The following is a 23,681-nucleotide window of genomic DNA, read 5'->3' as shown; positions in this document are numbered from 1 at the left end:
AGAGCGCGGAGGGCTTTCGTAGCCACGGGACAGGACCCATTAGAAGTAACTTTACACGCCGAGGTTCACAAAGTTGAAGGCACTTTTTAGGTTGCAGCAGCAACCCAAAGAGGGTGCGGCCCCTTTAAGATTACTTCCCTCCACCAGAAGGCAAGACCGGAAGTGCTCTTTTCCCCGCCCCTTTCTGGATCCACGTGGTTCTGGGAGGAAGTGACGCGAGGGGAATCCCGGCAGAGAGAAGGCGACAGGAGAGCCGCCGGAGGAGCCGCCGGAGGAGCCGCGAGCTTTCCCCGCCGGTGAGCGGGGAGCGGCGGGACCCCCGAGGCCGTACCGGGGGGCGTCGGGGGGGGCCGGAAGGGGACCGGGGGGGGGTACCCCAATGGTTAGGAGGGGGCGTGCCACGAGGGGCGGGCCTTCGGAAGCGGGCCCCGCGTGGGGCGGCCTTGCCGGGGGCGTGGTCCGCGGGGGCGTGGACGCGGGCCCCGGTGGACGCCGCAGTTTCTCTGTGGCCGGGGCTGGCGGGGCTGAGTCACCACCGACCCCGGCCTGCCTTTTCCCGCAGAGACCCTCGAGCCAGCGCAGCCGCGCAGGCGGCCCGATCCCTCCGCCGGGCCAGAGGCATGGGGGACCCCTGGAGAAGGGCGCCCCTGGGGGGGGCGGAAAGACCGGGGGGGGGCCCCGGAGGCAAGGGCCTGGGGAACCCCTGAGAGGGGGCCCCGAGAACAGGTGGGAGGGGGATGGGACATGGGGGGGGCATGAAAGAGACCTGGAGAGCAGGTGCCCAGGGGAGGGGGGAGACACTGAGAGGGGACCCCCGTGTACGGGTCTGGGGGGAAGGGAACCCCAGAGGGCTCCCCGAGTGTAGGCGCCGGTGGTGGGGTCTAACCTGGAATGCAGGCGTCAGGATTTGGGGGCCGCACTGAGGAGCGCTGGGGACCTTGGTGCACGGCGCCCCGACAGGTGCCCAGCTTTATGGGGAGCCCCTCCGGAGGGGGTTGGAGACCCGGAGTGCAGAACCCCCGTCCTCCAGCCCCCCGTCCTCCCCACAGGCCACCACACTGGACCTGAAGTCCAAGGAAGAGAAGGATGCCGAGCTGGACAAGCGGATCGAGGCCCTGCGCAAGAAGAACGCTGCCCTGATCCGGCGTTACCAGGTGGGCGCCGCTGGCCTTCCTCCGCCCCGCGGCTCCCAGGGCTGAGTCTCCGGGGCTAGCGCCTGTCTGTCTGTCTCTCCCAGGAGATCGAGGAGGACCGCAAGAAGGCGGAGTCGGAGGGCGTGGCCGTGACAGCGCCCAGGAAGGGGCGCCCCGCCGAGAAGGAGAATGTTGCTGTGGATACGGTGATGGGGCCCCCCATGGTGGGGGGGGGTGGGAAGTCCAGGAGCTCTCAGCGCCGGGCTCTGACCACTTCCCTTATGTGTCCCCCGCAGGAGAGGAGCGTGGGCTCCGGCCGCCGACCGGCTGCCCCCTCCCGGGCCCAGGGGAGCACTGGGAAGGGGGGCCGCAATGCCCCCCAGCGCGGAAGCAGGGCTGGATCGGGTAGAGGGTCCAGGTTCTGGGAAGAAGAAGTGGTGATCCACGTGGAGCCACCACCAACTCGAAGCGGAGGAGGCTGGGGCCGTCGAGGCCGGGGCCGAGGAGGGGGAGCCTACCCTGGAGGGAACGGCCTGGCGGCGGGGGACGCCCCGGTCCCCGACAGGAGATCCAAGGTAGTGAGTTGGGACAGGACCCCCCCCCCCTCCCAGGTCTGTCTCCCTGGCCAAGGAGACCCTTTTGCCTTTGCCACTGTCATCCGCAGCCCATTGCCCCTCGGCCACCCCCACACTTGCGCTCTGTTCCCACGTCCAGCCCCTGTCCGTCTGCTCCTCCTCGGGGCCCATGCCCCTTGTCCCGTGGCTCCCAGTCCCTCCACGAAGTGAATGGGACCCAGGTCATCCCTTTCTCCTTCACACGATTCCTTTGCCGAGGTTCCCACCATATTTCTCTGCCCATTTCTTGGGAGCAGATGCACAATCCCGCTTTGAAGGCCCTTCCTCCTTCCCTGGCCTCCATCCTTGCTTGTGTCCCTGCCCGCCGTTCTGGGCCCGCGATGGCTCCGGCCCCTGTGACCCATGGGCCCTGTCCCTCGTCCCAGCGGCAGGCACTTTCTCTGGGGGGGACGCCCCCTTCCCACCTCGTTTCCTCCTGCTGCCTATGCCAGCTTCCCTCAGGCCCCACCTTCTAGGAGCTGCCTTCCCAGTTCCCCTTGGTCTTTGTGCCTCCCCTCCGAGACCTCACTGCCCTGGAAAGTCTGTCCCTCCGGTGCTCCTGGTGTCTGTCCCTGTCAGATCGTGAGCTTCTTGGGGGCAGGGGTCGTGTTCTCAGGGCTTGGCGTCTGAGGGACGCCTAAGAAATGACCCCTTCACCGTCAATCTGCCCCCATTCTCCTCTCCTTGTCTTGGGCCTCCTGCCTCTTCCTCTGGGCTGCTTTTCTTCTCTGTCTCTGGACTTTCCAGGAGTGGGAGGAGCGACGTCGCCAGAATATAGAAAAGATGAACGAAGAGATGGAAAAGATAAAAGAATTGAGAAACAGCGGGTAAATTGCGGGGCCGGTGCGGTGGGGGGGGGCCCTGCCGGGCCTGCTGGGCCCCTGCCTCCCCCTGCTTCCCCACCCTTAGGACGGGGGCTGCCGGGAAAAAAGAATCCCCTTGTCCCGGAACTTCCTTGGAATGATCCTCGCCGAGGGGCCTCTGCAGGAGGCCGAGCGCCACCGGGCTTTAGGGCAGCCGGGCGCCTGGGCGGAAACCTGGGGGTGGTTCCGGGACTTTGAGCGGGCCCAGCGGGCTGGGCCAGCCGCAGGTGGGTGCGAAACCGAATGGGGAGCAGGGCCTGGGAGGGCCACAGGGAAGAGCGAGGCCCTGGGCCAAGGGTGCCAGGGACAAGGGGCCGGACAGGGGCCGGGCTGAAAAGGGACCGCCAGGCTGACTCCCTGGGTTTGGGGGAGACTGGCAGGGGACAGGGGTCTGGGAGGGTCCCGAATCCAGGGTGCTCAGCAGGAGGGCATGGCACCGGGACAGGGGGTGCTGGGCTCCTTAGACACGCGGCTCCAGCGATGCTGTTTGTTGGAGAGAGCAGGGTCGTCGGGCAGGACCAGGTGGGGACATGGCCCTGTCCGGGCGGGCGGGGGGCCCGGGTCCTGGATGGAAGCAGGGGCGGGGAGCATAACCAGGAGGGTTCGGGCACGGAAGCCCCACAGCCGGGTGGGCGGGGGTGGGTTAGAAGACAGGGGCATTGGGTTTGTCCCCAAGGGGCTTAGTCCCTTCTGCCCCCTGTCCTTTTCTTCCATTTTCATCTGGCTCTTTTCTCATTTCCTGGTCGCTTTTTTAGTTAACTTTTTTCAATCAATGAAAATCTTGCTTCTTTTTCCTCCTTATTCCCAACTCTTCCCATAGAGAAAGAAAGAAAAACAAAACCCTTGTTATGAGTATAATCGTTTAATACAAATTCCTGAATTGGGCATGGCCAAAAACCCCACCCCCGAGGCTGGCAGCTCTAGCAGGAGGCATCCTGGGGGTCCAGGCTGGCCTTCACACTGAGCCTGCTCCAAGGCTTTCTAAGTCACTCATCTTTATGGTGTTGTGACGATACAGACTGGCCTCTTGCTTCTCACTTTGCTCTGCTTCTTCATCCAAGTCTTCCCGGGCTGCTCCAGAGTCGTCCCCTTCATCATTTCTCACAGTACAGTAGCATCCAGGTACCACGGCTTGTTCAGCCGTTCCCAGGTGAGGGTCACCCCCCCAGTGTCCAGTTCTTTGACAGTATGAAAAGAACAGTTGTGAGTGTTTTTGTACAGAACGGTCCCTTTTTCTTCAGTCACTTTGGGATATAGACCTAGGATTGGGTGTATTACTGGGTCAAAAGACACACAGAAAATATACCTTTGGAGGCGTCATTCCAATGCTCTCCAGTACGGCTGAACCCATTCAGCTCCACCAACAATGTATCAATAGACCAGTTATCTCATAGCCTCTCTAGCATTTGCTACTTTTTCTTTCTTTTTTTTTTACTCTCAATTTTGGTATAAGGTAGAACCTCAAAGTTATCTTAATTTCACTTTAATTATTAATGATTTGGAGCATTTTTTCAGCTGGCTATTTGTAATGTTCTTAGTTCGGTTTTCTGGAGGTCTCTGAGGCAGCCTGCTTTCTCTTCAGTAGCTTAATCACTGCAAGAATAGCCAGAGGTTAAAGTCCAAATCCTTTATTATCTCTTTCAAAATCTCGTCTCCTTGCTTGGGGCCCCATTAGCTTTCTTAGAGGCCTTTCAGTGTCTTGGTTTCAGTGGAGAAGTGCAGGAAGCCAGACCAGCCACCATAAGGCTGATGAAGATGGAATTGAATCTCTCTCTTCTCCCCTCCACCCCCCTTGTTTCAGGGTTCTGGCCCATAACAGCTATTGATAGCTTGCATTTCTTCTTTTGAAAATTGTTGGTGCGTATTCTTTGACCTTTTGTCATTTTGGCAAAAAAACATTTTTTCCCCAGCTACCTGTTTGTTTTATCATTTTAGCAGTATTTGTGAAAATTTGTGAAAAACCTTCAGAATTGTATTTCATCAGAATTGTTCATCTTATTTTCTGTGATTCTCTCCTTGTTTTATCGTGAATTCTTCCTCTAACCATGTATCTAACTGCCAATTTCTTCCTTGCTCTTCCAATTTGTTTGTGGTGTCACCTTTTATGTCTAAATCATGTGTCCATTTGGAACTGGGTATATGCTATGAGATGCTGACCTGTGCTTCATTTCCGCTAGGAGGCTTTCCAGTTTTCCCAGCAATTTTTGACAATTAGTGAGTTCTTATCCTAATACTTAGGATCTGTCAAACACCAGACCTACTGTGGTTTTTTTTTTCTGTGAATTGTGTACCACATTTATACTTAATTGAGCTTTTTTGTTTCTTACCCCAGGACCAAATTGTTTTGGTGATTGTCGTATTGTGGTTTGCTTTGAGAGCTGGTATGTTTAGGCCTTCTTCCTTTTTTTCCTTCTGTCCCATGAGCTTCTTACCTTTTGTTCTTCCATATGTACTTTATTTTTATTACTTTCTTTCTCTACAAAGGAATCTTTTGGTAGTTTAATGAATTTATCACTGAACAAATAAGTCAGTTTAGATAGTGTTGTGATTTTTATTATATTTGCTTGTTTCATCTATGAACAATATTTTTCCAATCTCAAATTCTAAATCTAAGTCATCTAAGTAAGATGACTTCATTTGTGTAAAGATGTTTTATAATTCTATGTCTATGGTCCCTGGATGTGTCTTGTCATAGGTAGACTCCCAAGTATTTTTAACTATAGTTACTATAAATGAAATTTCTCTCTTACTATCTTTTGGAAGTAACATGCAGAAATGCAGATGTTTGATGTGGATTTATTTAGTTTTGGATTTATCTAATTTTGCAGATGTGGTTAATTTTTTATTAATTTTTTAATTGCCTCAATTCATCTAAGTAAATCTATAAAAAGGGTTAATTTTGTTTCTTCTTTGTGCTTAGTTTTTCACTTTTTTAATTTTACTGTTAGAATTTCTTGCTCTATAGCAAATAGTAATAGTGATAATTGATATTTTTAGTTTACCCTGATCTTGTTTAAAGAGTCTCTAGTTTTGTTATCTCCATTACATATAATGGCTCTTGGTTTTAGATAGACATTACTTGTATTAAGGAAAGATTCATTTGATTTTGTTGCCTGCTATTTTCAGATAGGAATGGGTGTCTAGTCAGAAGCTTTTGCTGAGTCTTTTAACGTAACCATGTTTTTTGTTGTTTTTGTTATTAATATGGTTACTTATATTTATAGTTTTCCCCATATTGAACCAAATCTGTCTTTATAGTATAAATCCAAACTGCTCATAGTGTTTAACCTTTGTGATGTGTTGTTGTGTTGTTCTTGTTCTAATACATTTTAAAAAAAATTTTTGTTATCAATATTCATTAGAGATATTAGTTTTTGTTTTGACTCTTCCTGGTTTAGTTATCAAGACCATTTTTTCTGTCATAGAAGGAATTTGGTAGAATCTCTTTTCCTACTTTTTCAATTAGCCTTTGTAATAATTGGAATTAATTGTTGTATAAAGGTGTGATTGAATTCATTTGTGAATCCATCTGTTTTGCAGAGATTTTTCATTAGGAACTCATTTTTTATAGCTTGATTTCTTTTTTCTGAAATGTGTTGGTAATCTGAACATTTTGACATTTTTGTAAAGATTCACCCATTCCATTAGATGGTGAGGGGTTTTTTTTGTTTTTGTTTTTGTTTTTTACTATATTATTGGGTTTCCAATTTCCTTTCTTTCTCATGAATTCACTATTTTCATTTTTGATAATGGTAATTTGTTTTTCTTTATTTTTTAAAATCAAATTGCTTCATGGTTTGTCTATTTTATTAGTTTTATCCCCCCCAAACAGCTTCTAGTTTTATTTAAAATAATAATTCATTGGAGGTTTTTTCTTTCAATTTTGTTAACCTCTCTCTTTTTTTCAGAATTTCCATTATGGTAGTTTTTTAGTTTGTCAGTTTAAAAATATTTTTTAATTATATGTCCAGTTTGTTGACTTCTTTCTTTTATTGATAAAAATATTGAGATATAAATCTATCTCTAAGGAGTGCTTTAGCTATATCCCCAAAATTTTGGTATGTAATTTCATTATCATTAACTTTAGTGAAATTATTGTTTTTGTGATATTATTCTTTGATCCATTCATTCTTTTTTTTTTTCCTTTGGCAAGGCATTCAGGACTAAGTGACTTGCCCAGGTCACACAACTAATAAGTGTCAAGTGTCTGAGACCTGATTTGAACTCGGGTCCTCTATGTTTTTTTTTTTTTCCCTTTTTTTTTTTTTTTTTTTTTTTTTTTTTTTTTTTAATTTAATAGCCTTTAATTTACAGGATATATACATGGGTAACTTTACAGCATTAACAATTGCCAAATCGGGTCCTCTATGTTACCTAACCTGTTCTTGACCCATTCATTCTTTAGGATAATTGTTTAATCTCTAATTAATTTTTAATAGTTTCTCCAGGGGCCCTTTCTTGAATAGAATTTTATTGCATTGAAGCTTTTTAACAATACAGGTTATTTTCCATTTGCTCTCAGTCTGTATTTTAAATCTGTGAGAACTTAAAAGTATATTTAGAAAGAAAGTGTATTTCTTGGTGGACTCAGCTTCTATCTTTTTGCATTTTATGGGTAAATTTATTATCCCATTTATCTTCACAGTTATGATCATTGTTTATTTCTCTGTATCCTGTTCTTTTATACTTTTCCTTCTCTTTGTCCTCCTCCCACCTTTATGAAGAGGAAGATGGTAAGAGAGATGTGGTCTAGGCTGGGTGAAATTGACCCTTCTTTCTGCTCTGTCTGGTCTACAACCCAGTCACAGATTCTTATCCTTTCTTTTCTTTTAAAAACCCCATTCTTTATAATTAGGGTTTGTTTTGCTTATGTTTATTTGTTTTTATTGTGTGTGTGTGTGTGTGTTCTCTTTTTTCTTCCTTTCCTTTCTTTTTTTTTAAGGTCATCAGAATATCACAAACACTCCTAGATCCTTTGAACCTTTTTATCAGAAGTCATGTAAGACAGAGTACTTCTTTTCCATATTAGAATGCAAACATTGTTTTCATTTAGTATATTATGGTTATCTTAATTCCTTTGTTTGTTATTCACTTGGAAGCCCTTTATTTCCTTAAAGGATAATTATGATTGTTCCTATTCATATTTTTATCTTTTTCTTTACTCCTCTGTTTTAACTTAAAAGGTTTTTGTTTTTTTTTTTTCATCAGACATGCTTTCCCTACTTTTTATAGTGATGGCTGTTAAATCTTGTGTGGTCCTGACTGGTTGCTTTGTACATGAATTCTGTCTGGCTGCTTGTAGTATATTTTTTAAATCTAATAGAAATTGTTCCATTTTACTGGATAAGTTACCCTTGGTTGTAAATCTATATTTTTGCCTTCTATAACATCTTAATTCAAATTTTCCATTTCTTTATAGTAGTATCTGCTAAATCTTATATAATCCTATCTCTGTGTCCTTAGTATTTGAATTCTTTCTTTTTGGCTGTTTGTAAAATTTTTACTTTCTCCAGAAAGATACAAATTTTGAATGCAGTTTTCCTTTTGGAAAACTTTTTTATTTTGGAGTCCCTCTCCTCCCATTAAAAAAAGATTTTTTTTTTCATTTGGCAGAATCTATTCTCTTCCCTTGAAATTGAGAAGAAAAACCTTCTGTTATAATCATGTATAGTTAAGCAAAACAAATTCCCAAGTTGACTATGTCAAAAAGAAAAAAATCTAATTATGTTTTGTGAGCCCTTTACCTCTCTGTCAGAAGGTGAGTAGCATTTTTCACCATGAATCTTCTGGATTATGACAATTAGAAATCTTTCCAAGTCTTTCGCTGTTCTTTGTCTTTTAAATGTTGTTGTGCCTGTAGAAATTGTTCTGTTTTCCTTACTTTAGTACTTTAGTACATTTATTCTAATTTTCTATTCAGGTTTCTCTGAAATTGTTCTCTTCAACATTTCTTCTAGCAGAATAGTATTCATCCAGATTTATATATCATATCTTGTTTAGCTTAGCCATTTCCAAGTTGATGGAAATTTCCATTTCTTTACCACTGGAGCTACTATTAATATTTTTTATATATCCTTTGAGTTTGATTTGCTTAGAATTAAGGATTAATCTTTTTCAGATCTTCCTCTTACTCTTCCTTTCTGCCCTTTTCTCCTGTTTCCCTGTTGAATGAAATGTATTTCTATTAATAGTTGTGCATATGTATGTATCTTCTTCTGTGTGATCATATGATCAGGTGTCACTCATTTACCCCCACTTCTTCCTCTTCATTTGTAGAGACTTCTACTTGTATACCCTAATTACATATTTTTCCTAATGTTCTTCTCCTTTCTCTCCCCATTTCCCCTATTTCTTTTTCTTTCTTTCGAGCTGTCCTCTTTTAAGATCATTCAGCTATAACAGAACCACTCCCAGGCTAATTAGACTCCTTCAGTGATCTCTGATGATAATAGGGTTCAGAGGGGACATTATCCTAATCTAGAATGTACATTCTAATTAGAGTTACATTAATTAGGATATAAGCGGTTTATCTTTATTGTTCCTATTTATATTTTTATCTTTTTCTTTACTCCTGTGTTTTAACTCAAAGTTTCTATATAGCTGTTGTTTTTTTTCATCAGACATGCCCTTTCTACTCTTTATAGTGATAGCTGTTAAATCTTATGTGATTCTATGTTTGCTTGGTACATTAATTATCTATACCTTATAGTACTGCTTGTATCTGACTGCTTGTAATATATTTTTAAATGTAGAAAGAAGCTCTTGGATTTTGGCTGTGATGTTTCTGAGAGGTTTCATTTTTTTTTTTTTTAATATAAAACTTTTTATTTTCAAAACACATGCATAGTTTTCAACATTCACCCTTGCAAAACCTTGTGTTCCAAATTCTTCTCCTTCTCTTTCCTCTATCCCCTTCTCTAGATGACAAATAATCCAATATATGTTAAATATACAATTCTTTTATTTGTATTTCCATGATTGTTATGCTACACAAGAAAAATCAGATCAAAAAGAAAAAGAGAATGAGAAAAAAACAAAATACAAGCAAATAACAAAAAAGTGAAAGTACTATGTTGTGATTCACATTCAGTCTCCACAGTCCTCTCTGGGTGCAGATGGCTCTCTTCATCTGATGTCTTTTAGGAAGTAACAGGTAGATTCTATTTTCTCTTTATCTTCTCATCCTAAGAGATCTTAGCAGTTTTCTTTTATGAGTTCCAGAATTTTGGAGGTTTTTTTTTTTTTTAATTTTTGGCAAGTCAGATAGTCCATTGATTCTTGTATCTTTCCTTGGCTGTTTTCCATATCAGATATTTTTGTTATGAAATAAGTTAGATTCCCTTTTTCATTCTTTTGACTTGAATATTTCTTGTGTTCTCATGGAGTAGTTGGCTTCTGTTTGGTTCATTCTTGTTTTGGGGAAGTTTGTTTTCTGGGCAAAGCTTTGTACCTTGTGTCAAGCTCTTAATTCCACTTCCAATTCATTCTTCCACAACTCCCTTATCTCTTTTGAATTTTTCCCCTCTGTAGTCCTTTCATTGACAAAAACATTTAAAATCTTTTTCTAAATTCTTGCTTACTATTGTCTAGTCAAATCTGTGCCCAACTTTATTTTTTTTTTTCTTTCCTTTTAGATATTTTAGAATCTTTGTCTTATGGTTTTATGTCTTGAACCTCCCAATCACCATAATAGCTCATTATGATGAGATTCCTTTCTGTCTGCTTCATTCTTCCAGCACACTTGCTTGATCTCAGACTGTATGTCGGGGCCAGGCTGTCTGGACTTCTGGAGGAAAAATCTGAGCTGGTCCTGCTGTTGGTCTCTTAGGAGTTTTGAGTGTTGTGTTATCCTAGGTTCTGAGAGAAGGTTCAAGCCCAGAACCTGTAAGCTTTCAAAGCCTACAAAGTGGTCTGAGGAGTCTCCTGGTCTCAGTTCTGCATGTTCCCGGATCTGGATCTGAGTTAGCGGTCTGTGGGCTTTCTGTACTCATCTTCTCTTAAGTCTTCAGGAATTCCCTGCTGGTTCTGAGTGACAGAACTGGTAGCTTCCCTTTGGTGTTTGATTCCTCAGCTGACTCCGAATGGGCTGGTGGCTGGAACTGAGGTCCTTCTCTTCCAGGATCTGAGCACACAGCTCCTGCTTGTTCAGTATCAGTCCAGGCCCTGCAGATGTTCCTTACCTTGGAATGCTACCCATGGGCACAGTTCCTCCCTGCAGTCTGCCCTGGATCTGTGACTGTAAGGTGAGAGGGCTTCCTGGTGGCATCTGCTCTAAGTTTAGACTCCTCTGAACCATATCTGGGATCTCTTCTTGCCTCAGTGCACAACCTCTGCAGCATCTTGCCTGGCCAGGCTCCATGCCCCGTGTCTGCGGATCTCTTAATTTCTCCATGCCTACAGGAACTGGAAAGATAACTGTCTGTGATTTTTTTCCCTTTGGATTTCTGGATCAGGATTTGTCCCACTACGTCTTCTAAACCTGTTTAAAGGTATTAGGACAGGGAGAAGTTTATGGTTTTCCTTTCTGCCACTTTGCCATCTGGGCTCCATCTCCCTCCTCCTTTTCCAGTAGTCTGCTGATTTTTTTAAAGTAAGTTTTTATTGACACATTTTGGTTTGTTTGTTTTTACAACAATCTGGTGCTCCCTAGTGTCGCTCCTCCTCTTCCACATAATAAATGGTAGACAAAGAAGAATAAAGAGAAAAGATAAAAGAGGAGAAAAGCAATCAGTCTCACTTGGGTACTTGGGAAAGTCTAAAGATGTTTCTAAGACACTTGTGGACTTCCTCACTTCTGAAAAAGGGTGGAATGGGGAAGCAATCTTCTTTCTCTTCTCTAGGGTCATGCTTTTTCTTGAAAGTTTTTTGGTAAATGGTTCTTTCTATTGACAGTTTTGTAATCATTGTGTAATTGTTTTCTTACTTCTTTTCTTTACATTGGTTCCTGGAGAACTTTCCATGTTTCTTTGCATTCCTCTCATTTATCATTTCTTCCAATATACTTATATTCCATTACATTCAAATACCACAGGTTTGTTGGTTTTTATTTTTTCCAAGCCATTCCCTCATCAATGGGGGCATCAACTTTGTTTCTAGTTCTTTGCTATTTCAAAAAGTAGTGTAATCAGTATTTTTGTATGGGGATTTTTTTTTTTTTTTTTAATTAATGGCCACTTTGGGGTAGTGGAACCTCTGGATCAGAGTACGGACATTTTTAGTCTAAAAGAAATTTAGACATTTCTTTTAAAAATGATTATCAATTCGCAGCTTCACCAACAATGTATTAATGTTCCTCTTTTCCCACATCCTCTCTGAAATTAACTATTTCCACCATTATTTGTCATTACTGACTTACAGGGCTTGATGTAAAACCTCAAGAATGTTTTCATTTGTAGTTTTTTTAATTACTTGGAATATCCTTTCATGTAATTTTTAATATTTTGTAACTCTTCTGAGAAATATTTCTTCTTATCTTTTGACCTATTATCCATTGGGAAATGGTTACTTGAGAAGATTGTAGGGGGGAAGTATGTGTGCATGTATACAAACCCTTATCAGGGAAAATATGTACAAAGATTTTTTTCTCCTTTCTACTACTTCCTTTCTTGTCCTAGATACAACAATTTGTTTGTGCTTTTCAGTTTCATGTAAAACAAAGTTTCTTTTGTAATTGCCTCTGTCCTTTGGTTATAAATACATTTCCTAATCTTACCTGTGGGAGAGATGTTATTTCTCTTCTAAATGTTTTTTATATTATGATCTTTTAATAGCACGGTCATGTATCCATTTAGAATGGAGTGTACAATATGGCATACTGTCCTTATCTAAGCCTAATTTCTACCAGACTGCTTTCTGGTTTTTCTAACAATTATTTTTTTAAATCAAATATAGAGTTATTACTTGAGTAATTTGTTTTCCTGTTTATCATAGTCCATTGATTTAAAAATTATTAATCTTTTCTGACTCAAGTTCATTGATTTTTAGTTCTCTTCTTAAACTATTTTTTAATTGTTTTTCATATGAAATACCTTAGTCTTTTTTTTTTTCCTTCAGTCTTTTAACTTTTTTAATATATCTTATGTCTCATGAAGTAAATTCTATTTGGACTTAGTTTTCAAGGATTTTGTTCTTTGGGTAAAGTTTTGAATCTCTTTTGCCCCTGTTATTTTTCCAATTGTTTCTTCCATAATTCTAATCTTCCCCCTCTCCCTTATCCCCCCCCTCCAGTGTTCTTAAATCTTTTCTAGTTCTTTTCTTTATGATTCTCATTTAATTTATAAAATAATTTCAGTCCTTTCTACACTCTTGATTACTATCTTGCAGAAATTCTTGTTGAGCTTGTGCCCAGTCTCTGTTTTTCTTGGAGACTTGTTTGTAGATGTTTTAGTCATTTTCTTCTGGGTTTGTGTCTTGAGCACCTTCATAACCACCATACCTCTTGATATTTCTTTCTTTTTTTTTTTTTTTTTGATTGCTTATTCTTCCAGTCTTTCTGGCTTAGGCTCCCTGTTAGGGCGAGGCACTGTGAATTTCTGGAAGTATCATCTTAGTTCTGCTTATTTTGTATTCTTCAGGGTCTTGTCTCAGGGTATTGCGTTTGGGGCAGCTCAGCCGGAGGACCTGCAGTCTGTCGGTGGGCTCACAGTGGTCTGTTCTAGGGCAAAGTTTGAGCTCTACTCCTTTTCTCGGCTCTGCAGATTCCTTACCTAGATTTGCTTCTGAACTTGCCCCTGCTTAGAGCTCCAGTAGACTGGTTCAGATCTAATCAGCCCTCTCCAGGTTCATAGTGGCAGAGTACAGGCTCCCCTTTGGTGTGGGCTCCCTCCCTCAGACTGGCCTGGGGACTGGGTCTGAGACCCCACTCCTGGCTCAGTGATTCTAGGCCTTGGTCCTCTTATCCTCATGCACATCCGTAGCTTTGGATTTCTGGCCCACCTGGTCGCCATCATCTTGGTCTGCCTTGATCTACTGCCCTGGGCTGGAAAAATGACCCATCTGGTGTTGGTCTGTCTTTTATCCAGACCTTTTGGGAGTAGTTGGGGGCAAACTGGGCTGTACTTGTGCTGTTCCACCATCTTGGTGGGTCTTTTGCTCTTCTCCTCTCACCTCCCTGCCTGCCCCTTGATTTTCTCACCTCCATCCCTTTTCTCCTCACTTTCCCTCTCATTGTCTCCTCCTCCTCCTCTCCCCTTTCTCTGCTTGCTTCCCTGCTCTGTCTTCACCACCTTACTCCTGGCGCGTTTTCTACCATCTCCCACGTTCTTTTCCTCCGTCCTACCTTACCCCCCAATCTTGTCTTATTGAGCGGGACCGTCTTCCACAGGTTCAAAGATGGCCCTGGCTCTGTCCCAGAAACACCCTCGCATCATGGTGAGACCTGGGATGGCGGCAGAGGGATGGCTGAGGGAGAGAAAGGAGGGGGAACATGCTAATGGGGAAGGCAAAGGTGAAGTCCTGTCTACCAGCACCTTCTTCCCACAGATGAAGGCAGTAGCCGACCCCCCAAACCCCCAACCTTTGGAGACTTTTTGTCCCAGCACAAGACTGTATCTGGCAACCGAAGGAGAAGGAAGACCAGCCGGCCCCGGGCCAAAGGCCCACCTCGGGATTACAGGTGGGAGTCTTCGTCCTGTTGGGGGTTTCTCCCCCCGGGAACTGGCTAGTCCTTGGGCTGTGGCAGTGCCCAGCCAGGCTGGGGGGAGGGGTAAGGCTGACACAGACCCCTTCCTTGGTGTGTGTTTCCATCTCCCTCTCCCCTCTCTCCATGACTCTCCCGATTCCAGCCACCATGATGACCGGTGGGAGCCCAAGGAACAGAAGGAGCAATTGCCTGCCACGGACCAGGAGAAGCCCCCAGACTCAGAGCCACAGGTAGGGAGGAGAGCACCCCGGGTTTCCAGATGCTGCCGGTCTGGGGGAGAGGCAGGGCCGGGCCAGGAGTCAGGAGCAGAGGAGGGAGACCCAGGCCTGTTGTGCTCTTCCACCTCCCAGACTCAGACCCCCAGTGCAGCCCCAGAGCCCCCGGCTCCAGAGGCAACCCCGTCCACTGCTGATGAGGATGAGGACCAGTGGGAGGATGTGAGTGGGGAGGAGGAGGAGGAGGAGGAAGAAGAGGAAGAGGATGGAGACTCTGGGGAGGAGGAGGAAGAGGAAGAGGAGGAGGAGGAGGAAGAGGATCAACCACAAGCAGGTGCTGGTGGCTCAGGGCAGACCCCAGGACCCCAGGGCAGCTCCGCCCCAGCCCAGGCACCCGGCATCTCAAACGCCCTTCCCCCCTCCAGGCCATCAGCCCCGGTCCGGCTGGGGGAGGAATGGGCAACTCCCCGGCTCGCTCCCGATGTGGTTCCCCCGGGCCCCCTCTTCCGGGGCTGGGAAGTGACTGGCCAGAAAGGATGCATGACCTCGACGGAGAGCTCCAGCTCCCCTTCATACTGACCTTGACCCATTCCCAGCTGCAGAGTTGGAGGCTGGAAGGTTTCTGTGGGCCGGTTAGGCCCTTGTCCAAGATAGGTGGGCGGGAGGGATTGCTCCTGCAGATCATTCCGTCCTGCTCCCTCCCCGCGGCCCCCCGGGGTCACTCAGCCCGGTCACCGGCGGGGAAGTCGGGGCAGAGTGGGGGAGGGGTGGGGGTGGTGAACTCATCCCTTCCCGGTGCCGGTCACTTTTCCTAATGCTTGGATCCCCCGCCCCTGTGGTTCGGGAGGGAGCGGTCTCATCCCTGTCCTTCTTCCTGTGTTCCTCCCCTTCGAACCTTAATAAAGGAGCCGATTGTAAATAAACTTGGGTCCTTCCTCCTTGCTTTGGGGGGCTTCGCGCCCCCGATTCTGTGCTAGGTAGTGGGAGGCTTGGGCCCTCTTTGCCTTCTCTGATCCTTCATTCACTGTGGCCGGTTTCCCCTCTTGTCAGACTGAGGGATGGAGCCCGAGGTTGGAGGCCGGGGGAAAGGTTGGGGGGCTCGGTTTCGGGGCCCCGGGGCTGGACTGGGGACCGAGGGGCCTGGAACCGAGGGGGCGGGGCTCCAGTAGGAGGGAGGGAGGGCGGTCGGGCTCGGGGTGAAGGCCGGGTTTGGGGGGGCGGGGGGGCTGGCGCCCGCTTCGTGGGGCAGGGGTTGGACCTGGGCTCGGGTGAAGGCCGGCGGAGGGGCGGGGAGGGGCGGGGCTGGAGGCGGTTTCGGCGGGGGGCGGGGTCAGGCGTTGGGCTCGGGCGGGGGCGGGGGCTCGGGGAGGGCTGCGGGCGCGGGGCCGCGGGATCGGGATCCGGATCGGGCCGGGGCGTGGGGCACGTTCGGCTCCCCGCAGGGATGCGGCGGCGGCCCGAGCGGCGGCGGCGGCGGCCTGCGGCGGCGGGGCCTCAGGCCCGAGCCGGGGTTCGGGCGGTGGGGGCAGGGCCCCGCTGGCGCTGGCTGCGCCTGGCCCGTGTGCCCTGCGGGCGGTTCTGGCCGCGGCCCTGCTGGCCGCCTCTGGGGCTCTGGGCCCCGCGGCGCCCACCCGCCTCGCCGCCGCCCTGCGCCCCGGCGCCTCCTCCCCCCGCGTAGGCCCTCCTGCAGCCCGCGCCCCCGCCCTCGCCCGCCCCAGCTGCGGGCCAGGCGTCAGGCCCCCCCCCCCGGCTGCCCCCGGGATCCCGCCCGGGCCGCCCGCCGCCGCCCTGGACCGCCGCGGTGCCCGGCCCGGTAGATGCAACGGCCGCCCGGGGGCCAACCCCGCCCCGCCTGTCCCGCCACCGCCGGGTCCTGGGCCTCGGAACCGCCGGACGTGCGCCCTGGACTTCCCCCGTGTCCCTCCCGCCCGGGCTTCGGACGGGATCCTACCCGGCGCTCGGGGCCTCCCTCCCGTCCCCAGCGGTCCCCGGACCCCCCAGATGCGCCCCACCCCGACACCCCTCCCAGATGCGCCCCACCCCTCCCAAACGTCTCCCTCCCCCCCGACCTCCCCCGGGAATGGGCCGCTCCAGCGGCTCCTTCCCTCCCCCCAGGCCTCCCTTGATGTGCCCTTCTCCCCCCCCCCTCCAGTGTCAGGCCCCGAAATGGGGATAGAAAGGAGGGGGGCCCCCCCCCAAGCCCTTGGGCCCTGGGTCTGCGTCCCCCACCTGGGGACTCTCCTCGGCTACCCAGGGCACCTGGAGCCTAGTCGCTGACCAGCCTCGACCTCCCTGAAGGGGGCCGCAAACCTCTGGAAGAGTACCTCCCCCGGTGACCCTGCCTCCCGCCATCCCGTCTCAGGGGGGTTCCGTGTGTGTTGTCGTGTCGTGTTTCCTTTGAAATTCATCCATTCCCAAGTCCTGTGGAGGCTGGCTCGTTCTGCGCCGCGGTGGGGCTCGCGGGGGGCTGGGAGGTCCCCCCCATCTCCAGTGGGCGCCCCTTTCCGGGAAGGGTGCCATTTCTGGCCTTTGCCTTTGGGGCCCTTGGGGCCCTTCCCCCTCAGCCCCTCCTCCCTCCCTTTGGGGAGGGGGCTGCCCAGGAAAGCGAGGTGCAGGGCCCGCCCAGATCCGGGAAGGGCGGACTGCACCAATGGCCACGGCGGGGGGTGCTGACGGCTCGCCGGCCAGGGGGCGGGCGACGGGCAAACTTCTGTTTTCCTGGGTGGGGAGATGGGCCAAACGGGGCCCCCAGGGCCTCGGGCTCCCGGGCGCTGCCTTCCCGCCTTCACCGCGGACCGTCGGGGGCCGTAGTGAGGATCTCCCCAGGGGGAAATCTCCCTGCTCACCCTGGGCCCCTTTCACCTTTGGGTTGGACGGCCAAAAGCGGCTCTCAGCTGGTGGGAAAAGGGCACTGGCCGGCTCCCGGGGAAGGTGCAAGGAAGGCTTCCTGGAGGAAGAGGAGGCTGGAAGCTCTCGGATGTCTGCCCTTCCCCTTCCCCCCATTCTCCCTTTTCTCTCTCTCTCTCTCTCTCTCTCTCTCTCTCTCTCTCTCTTCTTCTCTCTGTCTGTCTCTTCTCTCTCTCTCTCCCACACACAGAATCTAGACTTGTATCATCACAAGATCTTTCACAAGCTCAAGGTTCTTCCCCCCAGGAAAGGGCACATCAGTGGTTTTCAGGGGGAGGGGAGGGGGACAGGAGGTGACCTTTGGCCTGGCTGTTGGTTCCCCTCATCCGATGAAAAATCCCGATCCCGTTTTGGCTTGGGAACTTGCCCTTGCCCCTCTGGTCCCTCTGCCCCCCCCCCCCACTGTGTGCAGTCTCTGGAGGCTCCCTCCCAGCCCCAGATACCCGTCCCTAACGTTGGTGTAAGGGGTACATGCCAATGACTACCCGCTGGGCCCCAAAGGGAATTCCATTTTTTTATTTCTTTAAGATGAACATTTGTTGAAGATTCAATCATAAAGAAGTTGCCTTTTATCCCTCAAACTAAACAGAAACACTTTAATATCCTATTTTTTTGATTTAAACAATTTTTAACATTTGCCCGTTGATTCTCTCCTTCTTCCCATCCCCCTCCCCCTCCAAAAGCCATTAAAAAACGTTTTAAAAAGTATTTTAAATAAATTTATTTAAAACCAAACTTAAAATTTGCTCCCCTCAGGAAAGTATTAGGGTGACCTGGATTTTCTAAGTTTTGAGGAACGAAAGGTTTTCTCCAGGACAGATAAAGCTGTTTCCCCCACGCACTTTTTGTCAAATGGACACTGGTTTTGATCCCCGGTTAGGGCATCCCTTCAACCTCCCCTTCTGAAACCCTTTTTTGGTGCTCCCCTTTAAATCTGGAGCCAGATTCTTTTTCGAGTCCTGGATGGACTCTATCCCATGGGAAGGTAAAGATGGTTTGGTCCAATTCCGGGTCCCTCCCCTGCCTCGGGACGGGGGTCTCTCACCCTTTGCAGGGAGGGGAACTCCCGACTCCGGGTTGGGCGATTCAGGGGAACTGGGGGGAAGCCAGTGTTCCTCTTCCCCCTCCCCGGTCCTCCCTCACATAAGCCGGAACAGTTGATGCGGGGAAAAGGAAGGGGGTTTGGCCGGAGGATAGGATGGAATGGGTGGGGTTTTTCCCTCTTGCCCCTACTCCCTCCCTTTTCTCGGTTTTGTTGGTCTTGTCTCTCTTTTGGCCCTTTTGTTTTCTCCTCCCCCCCCCCTTTTTGGCTTTCTTCGTCTCCTCTTTCTTTGTTCCCATGAATTTTTTTTCCTTTTTTCCAATCTTTTCCCCTTTTTTTCTTTGTCCTTTCGACCCCCTTTTATTCCCACCTCCTTCCCCTCTGTATTTCCCCGTCTCTGTCTCCTTTTTCCCCCAATCTCCCCTTTTTTTGGGTTTTTCCATTTCTGGTCCCCCCCCCTTTCTCTGTTGCCCCTTTGTCTTTTCCCCAATTTTGATCTTTTTTGGTTTTTTCTTCCCCTCTATTTTCTTCTTTGTTTCCCCTTGCCTTGGCTTTTCCCCGATCTTCCGTCCCGGTTTCCCCCTCCCCTGTCCTGGCCTCTTTTTCCCCTTGCCTTCCCTCTTTCCTTCTTTTCTTATCCCCTTCCTTTTCCCTTTTGGCCTGGCTTTTCCATTTTAAGCCCTCCATCTCCATCCTCTTCTCCCTCATCGTTCCCCCTCCCCCCTTTCTCCATCCCTTTAAATCGGTCTGTCTTCCTCCTCCCACCTCCTGGTCTTCCTTTGCTCCTTCCTCAGACCCTTCTAATCCTGCTTGTTGGTCTCTGGCTCCCAGTCTCCCTCCCTCGGGGTGCCCCATGTTCTCTCCCCTCCTCATCACCCTTCCTTCTTTTCCCACTTTGGTGCTTCTTTCTCTCTGTCTCTCCCTTTTAAAAAAAATTTTTAATTTCTCTGGACAATTAGATTTTCAAATTTAAACAAAAAAAGTGGTCCCTTTATGGTTGAGGAAGTCCTAAACCCATTTTGGGTTCCTAAACTCCCGGTTCCCGGGTTACCAGGAGGGGACTAAACCCATGGGAAATTTTCCCCCAGCCCTGATTCCAAATTAACCTATTGAAAATTGGGTTTTTTAAATAAATAAGACAAAATAACCTTGGAGAAAACCAAGCAATAGATATGGTATGTGGTTGTGGAAAGGGAAAAAAGGGAGTATAGGGGGCTGGTGAGGAGGGGAAAGGGTAGGGGGAAGGAGAGAGTTATGCAAAAAACCATCATTTCATCAGCATCCTCTTCCCCCTTCCTGCAAAGGATCTGAGACTTTATGGAGAAGGCTCACCCCTTTTCCCTTCAAACAGAGGACCCATTAAAACCGTCTTCACTCCAACCCAAGCCAGCCCTTTCTCTAGGCTGGCAGGTTTTCCCTCATAACCTTTATTCAACCTTTGGCCACTTCCCCCAAAATTCATATTGAATTTCTTGGCCCCCATCACCTGCTTCGTCCTTTCTTTCCCATTTCATCGTTGGTGAAAAAAAATCTTATAAAAGAAAAAAATAGAATAGAATGGACTGAAAAAAAAGACTCAGGATGTCAAATGATCAGTAACGTTCAGGGTAATTTTCCTCTAAAAGTTTCTTTCCTCTTTATTGCGTAGCTTTATGCAGAAACTTTTTATGTAATCAAACTCAACTTTTGGCTCTGATGTTGTTTTGTTTTTTTTCCTAATTTTCATCAGTTAGGAACTTGTTTGGAAACTTCCTCCCCTTTTTTAGATCAGCCACTGATATTCAAATAATCTTAAAATTTCTTTATTACCTAACTTCCCTTTTGCACATGGCGTGTGTCTAGATGGAAACTGGTCGTGTGGATTCACCTTTGTAAGGTTTGTCCAGCCCCCTTCTCCTTCACCCCCAGTCCAGCTCTCCCCCTCAGCCTGGACCCTGCTGGCTGTGGGAGGGCTTTGGCCTCAGGCTCCCTCCTCTCCAGTCCTTCCTGAAGTCAAACTGACCTTTCTCAAGGGACAGGGCAGACACTCTCAGTAAGCTCCCTGACTTACTAACTCTAAATTAAACTCAAGTCAACTCCGATGATTTCCTATCGCCTCCAGCATCAACTGTCAAGTTCTCCATTTGGAGTTTCGAGACCTTCTTGACCACTAGCCTTACGCCCCACCCCCATTAGGAGGCCTCCCTCCTCCCGTCTTCCCCATGCCATCCCATGACACTACCCTCCTTGGGCTTCCTCAAGACATTCCATCTTGGGCATTCTCCCTGGAACACCCTCCCTCCTCGGGTGTGGTCCTGGCTTCCTTCCAGGCCCAGCCAAAATCTCTTCTACAGGAAGCTGCTTCTGATCCCCTTAGTGCCTTTTCTGTCCACGATTTCCAATTTATCTTGTAAATAGCTGTCTGCATGCGGCCTCTCTTATTACCCTCCCTTTAGCCTTTCTTGGAATCCCTCTGTGCTAACAGCACAGAGCCAGGCACTTAGTAGGTACTTAATAAAAACTTAGTGACCATCAGTGGAAGTCTTCCTGATGCAACAACAGCCTTGACACCACATGACGCTGCTTCTCTGTGTCCTATTTCTTTTGCTTTTAAATAGCTAAAAATTCAGCTTTTTTTTTCCTTGCCAAATCCTATAGATCTATGATTTCCTTCTTCTTCTTCTTCTTCTTCTTCTTCTTCTTCTTCTTCTTCTTCTTCTTCTTCTTCTTCTTCTTCTTCTTCTTCTTCTTCTTCTTCTTCTTCTTCTTCTTCTTCCTCTCCTTCTCCTTTTCCTCCTCCTCCTCCTTCTTTTCCTTCTTGTTCTTCTTTTCCCTTTTCTTCCTGTCCTCTTCTTTTCCTCCTTTTTCCTTCTTTTTTTCTTCTTCTCCTCTTCCTCCTCCTCCATCATCATCATCATCATCTCTCCCCTTTTCCCCATCCTCCCCTCCCTCATCCTCCTTGTTCTCCTTGTCTCCCTCATCATCATCATCTTCCTCCTCCTTCATTTTCTCCTCTTTCTTGTTCTTGTTCTTCTTCCTCTCCTCCTCCACTACCACCACCACCACCACCACCATCATCATCATCATCATCATCATCATCTCCTCCTTTTCTTCCTCCTCCTCTTCTTCCCCCTCCTTTTAAAAATCCAGATCCGCAATCTATTTGGAATTTATTGTGTTATGTAATGGGAGACCTTTGCTATTCCATTATCTGATTTTTTTGTTAGTTTTTTCTTAATATGTATCACCATTTATCAAGCACTTATTAGGTCCCAGGCAAAGTGCTGTGTGGGGGATACCAAGAAAGCCTCCTTGTGGTCCTTGGCTTCGAGAAACTTGTATTCTATTTATATAATTCTGACTCAGATGCTTAATTAAAGGCTTTTTGTTGTCCTTCAGCGAAGTGACAGGGAAGAGAGAACCTCCGTGGAATCCTTGAATCAGAAAGGGCCCTTCTATCATACATTATTATTATTGAATTTAAAGGACTTCTATATAGGTCAGGGAATTAAATGCAGTTCAAGGAAGTGAGTTTAGAGGCAGAGGACTTGAGTTTAAATGCATCCCTCCCACTTCCTCCCTTCTAAATTACCTGTGTCCCTATCTGTGAGCAAGAATCTCCTTTTACTCCCAAATCTAGGATTCTGGGATCTCTCTGCTGTTGTCCCTGTCCCGTTCCTGTTTGGCCCTTCCTAATCCCCATGTGATACTCTGGTCCAGTGGTTCTCAAAGTACAGTCTAGAGAATCCTGGGGATCTCTGAAACCCTTTTAGAGGGTTTACAAATTCAAAAATAGTTTTTATTTCCAATATGGTAAATGTCTATAAATATAACCCAGATAAACAAAAACGTTTGGAGAGATCCTCAATCATTTTTAATAGGATAAAGATACTGAAAACAAAAGTTTGGAACCACTGCTCTTGTCCCTTTCTTCTTCCAGTTATAATTCAGCCAAATTCAGCCAAAACCCTTGTCTCACACAGACCAAATTCAGCCTCGAGAGAATATTTCAATCATACTCTTTGCTGAGTGCCCCGAATTAGAAATTTCTCTGCTAACATTAGAGTCTGATGCTTTCCAAGGTCTCTTGGGAAAACGGTTGTTAGATCCTCTAGCAAGTATTCAGATGGACTAAAACATCAAGTTAAGGGTAAATGCTTGTGCCAGAGGCAGCAAACTGGCACAATGGATAGAGAAGTAGTGAAGACTTAAATTCAGCCTCAGATACCTCCTATCTGTGTGACCCTGAGCATGTCATTTAACTTCTGTCTGCCTCAGTTTCCTCATCAGTAAAATGGAGATAAATAATAACACCTATCTCTCAAGGATGTTGTGAGGATTAAATAAGATACTATCTGTAAAATAAAATTTAAAAAAAGTGCTTAGCCAGTACCTGGCACACAGTAAGTGCTTAATGAATGCTTATTTCTTTCCTCCTTCCCTCCCTTTCTTCCCTTGTCTTCCTTTCCCCTTTCTTCCTTCTTCTCTTCTTTCCTTCCTCCACCAAAGACTTATACCCACACACATTACAATTAAGAAAATTTCCTTTCTGTCTCCAGAGGGCCTTTGCTCCAAGGCATCCACACTATCTTCCAGACTTAGAATCTCACTGTGCATGACATCTTCCCAGGAAGGAAAAGTATTAAGGAAATCGGTTAAAAATAATATAGGTTTTTTTTTTTTTAAATCACATCAAACAACTGTTTGGTGGACAATTGACCTCTATGGAGATCCTCCACCAATAAGGATTTAGCATACCCTTGTGTAACTACTTCTGGGAAGTTCTAGAAATTATTTTCATAACCTTGGGTGTGCATTAAAGTTAAGAATCACCAAGAGAGATTATCAGTGAGCTAAATTGTTATCAAGTGGAAAGGGAAATGGTCCAGAAATAAAAATTGCGATATTGCCCTATAACAGGAAGAGATAAAGACAAACAATAGTTTGTTGTTATTAGTCGTTTTTCAATCATGTCCAACTCTCCATGACCCATTTGGGATTTCCTTGGCAAAGATACTGGAGTGATTGGCTATTTCCTCTCCAACTCATTTTACAGATGAGGAAATTGAGGTAAGCAGAGGGAAGTAATTTGCTCAGAGTCATGTGTCTGGACTGGATTTGAACTTCAGACTTTCTGACTCCAAGGACAGCATTCTATCCACTGTGTCATCTAGCTTCCCTGATCAACAATATAGAAACTTAGTAAATATTACCTAAGTCTTACACATGATTTAATTTCCAGTTTTCTCTTCATCTGAGACCCCAATATTTTGTTCCCACGTATGAG

At 47.1% G+C, this 23,681-nt stretch overlaps 2 protein-coding genes across 2 annotated transcripts; one reads left to right on the top strand and one right to left on the bottom strand.

The window, feature by feature from the left end:
* The first annotated feature begins 234 nt into the window (after positions 1–234).
* Positions 235–14,989, top strand: CCDC9 (coiled-coil domain containing 9). The gene is given in 13 exon segments (XM_031961652.1): positions 235–296; positions 563–623; positions 1,050–1,154; positions 1,238–1,339; positions 1,430–1,708; positions 2,495–2,574; positions 2,680–2,837; positions 2,991–3,132; positions 13,934–13,980; positions 14,092–14,224; positions 14,394–14,481; positions 14,602–14,844; positions 14,846–14,989. Coding segments are annotated over 12 exon segments (1,524 nt in total). The 5' UTR covers positions 235–296; positions 563–620.
* A 523-nt stretch (positions 14,990–15,512) lies between these two features.
* LOC116422664 (basic proline-rich protein-like) lies at positions 15,513–16,818 on the bottom strand. Its single transcript, XM_031961650.1, has 2 exons — positions 16,696–16,818; positions 15,513–16,184 (listed from the first exon to the last, which is right to left on the bottom strand). The coding sequence occupies exons 1-2, from the start codon at positions 16,816–16,818 to the stop codon at positions 15,513–15,515; spliced, it is 795 nt and encodes a 264-aa protein (XP_031817510.1).
* Between the last annotated feature and the right edge of the window lie 6,863 nt (positions 16,819–23,681).

This window comes from Sarcophilus harrisii, chromosome 3 (assembly GCF_902635505.1).
Source record: "Sarcophilus harrisii chromosome 3, mSarHar1.11, whole genome shotgun sequence".
NCBI lineage: Eukaryota > Metazoa > Chordata > Mammalia > Dasyuromorphia > Dasyuridae > Sarcophilus > Sarcophilus harrisii.
The sequence above is the reverse complement of the archived record's forward strand: the minus strand, read 5'-3'. Positions and strand labels throughout refer to the sequence as shown.

Bases quoted from the DNA above. Each gene is read 5' to 3' on its own strand.
- LOC116422664 (XM_031961650.1), bottom strand. From the start codon at position 16,818: ATGGCGGGAGGCAGGGTCACCGGGGGAGGTACTCTTCCAGAGGTTTGC. The intron at 16,185-16,695 runs GTGGGGGACGCA...CCTGGCCCGCAG, and splicing joins TAGCCGAGGAGAGTCCCCAG to CTGGGGCGGGCGAGGGCGGG.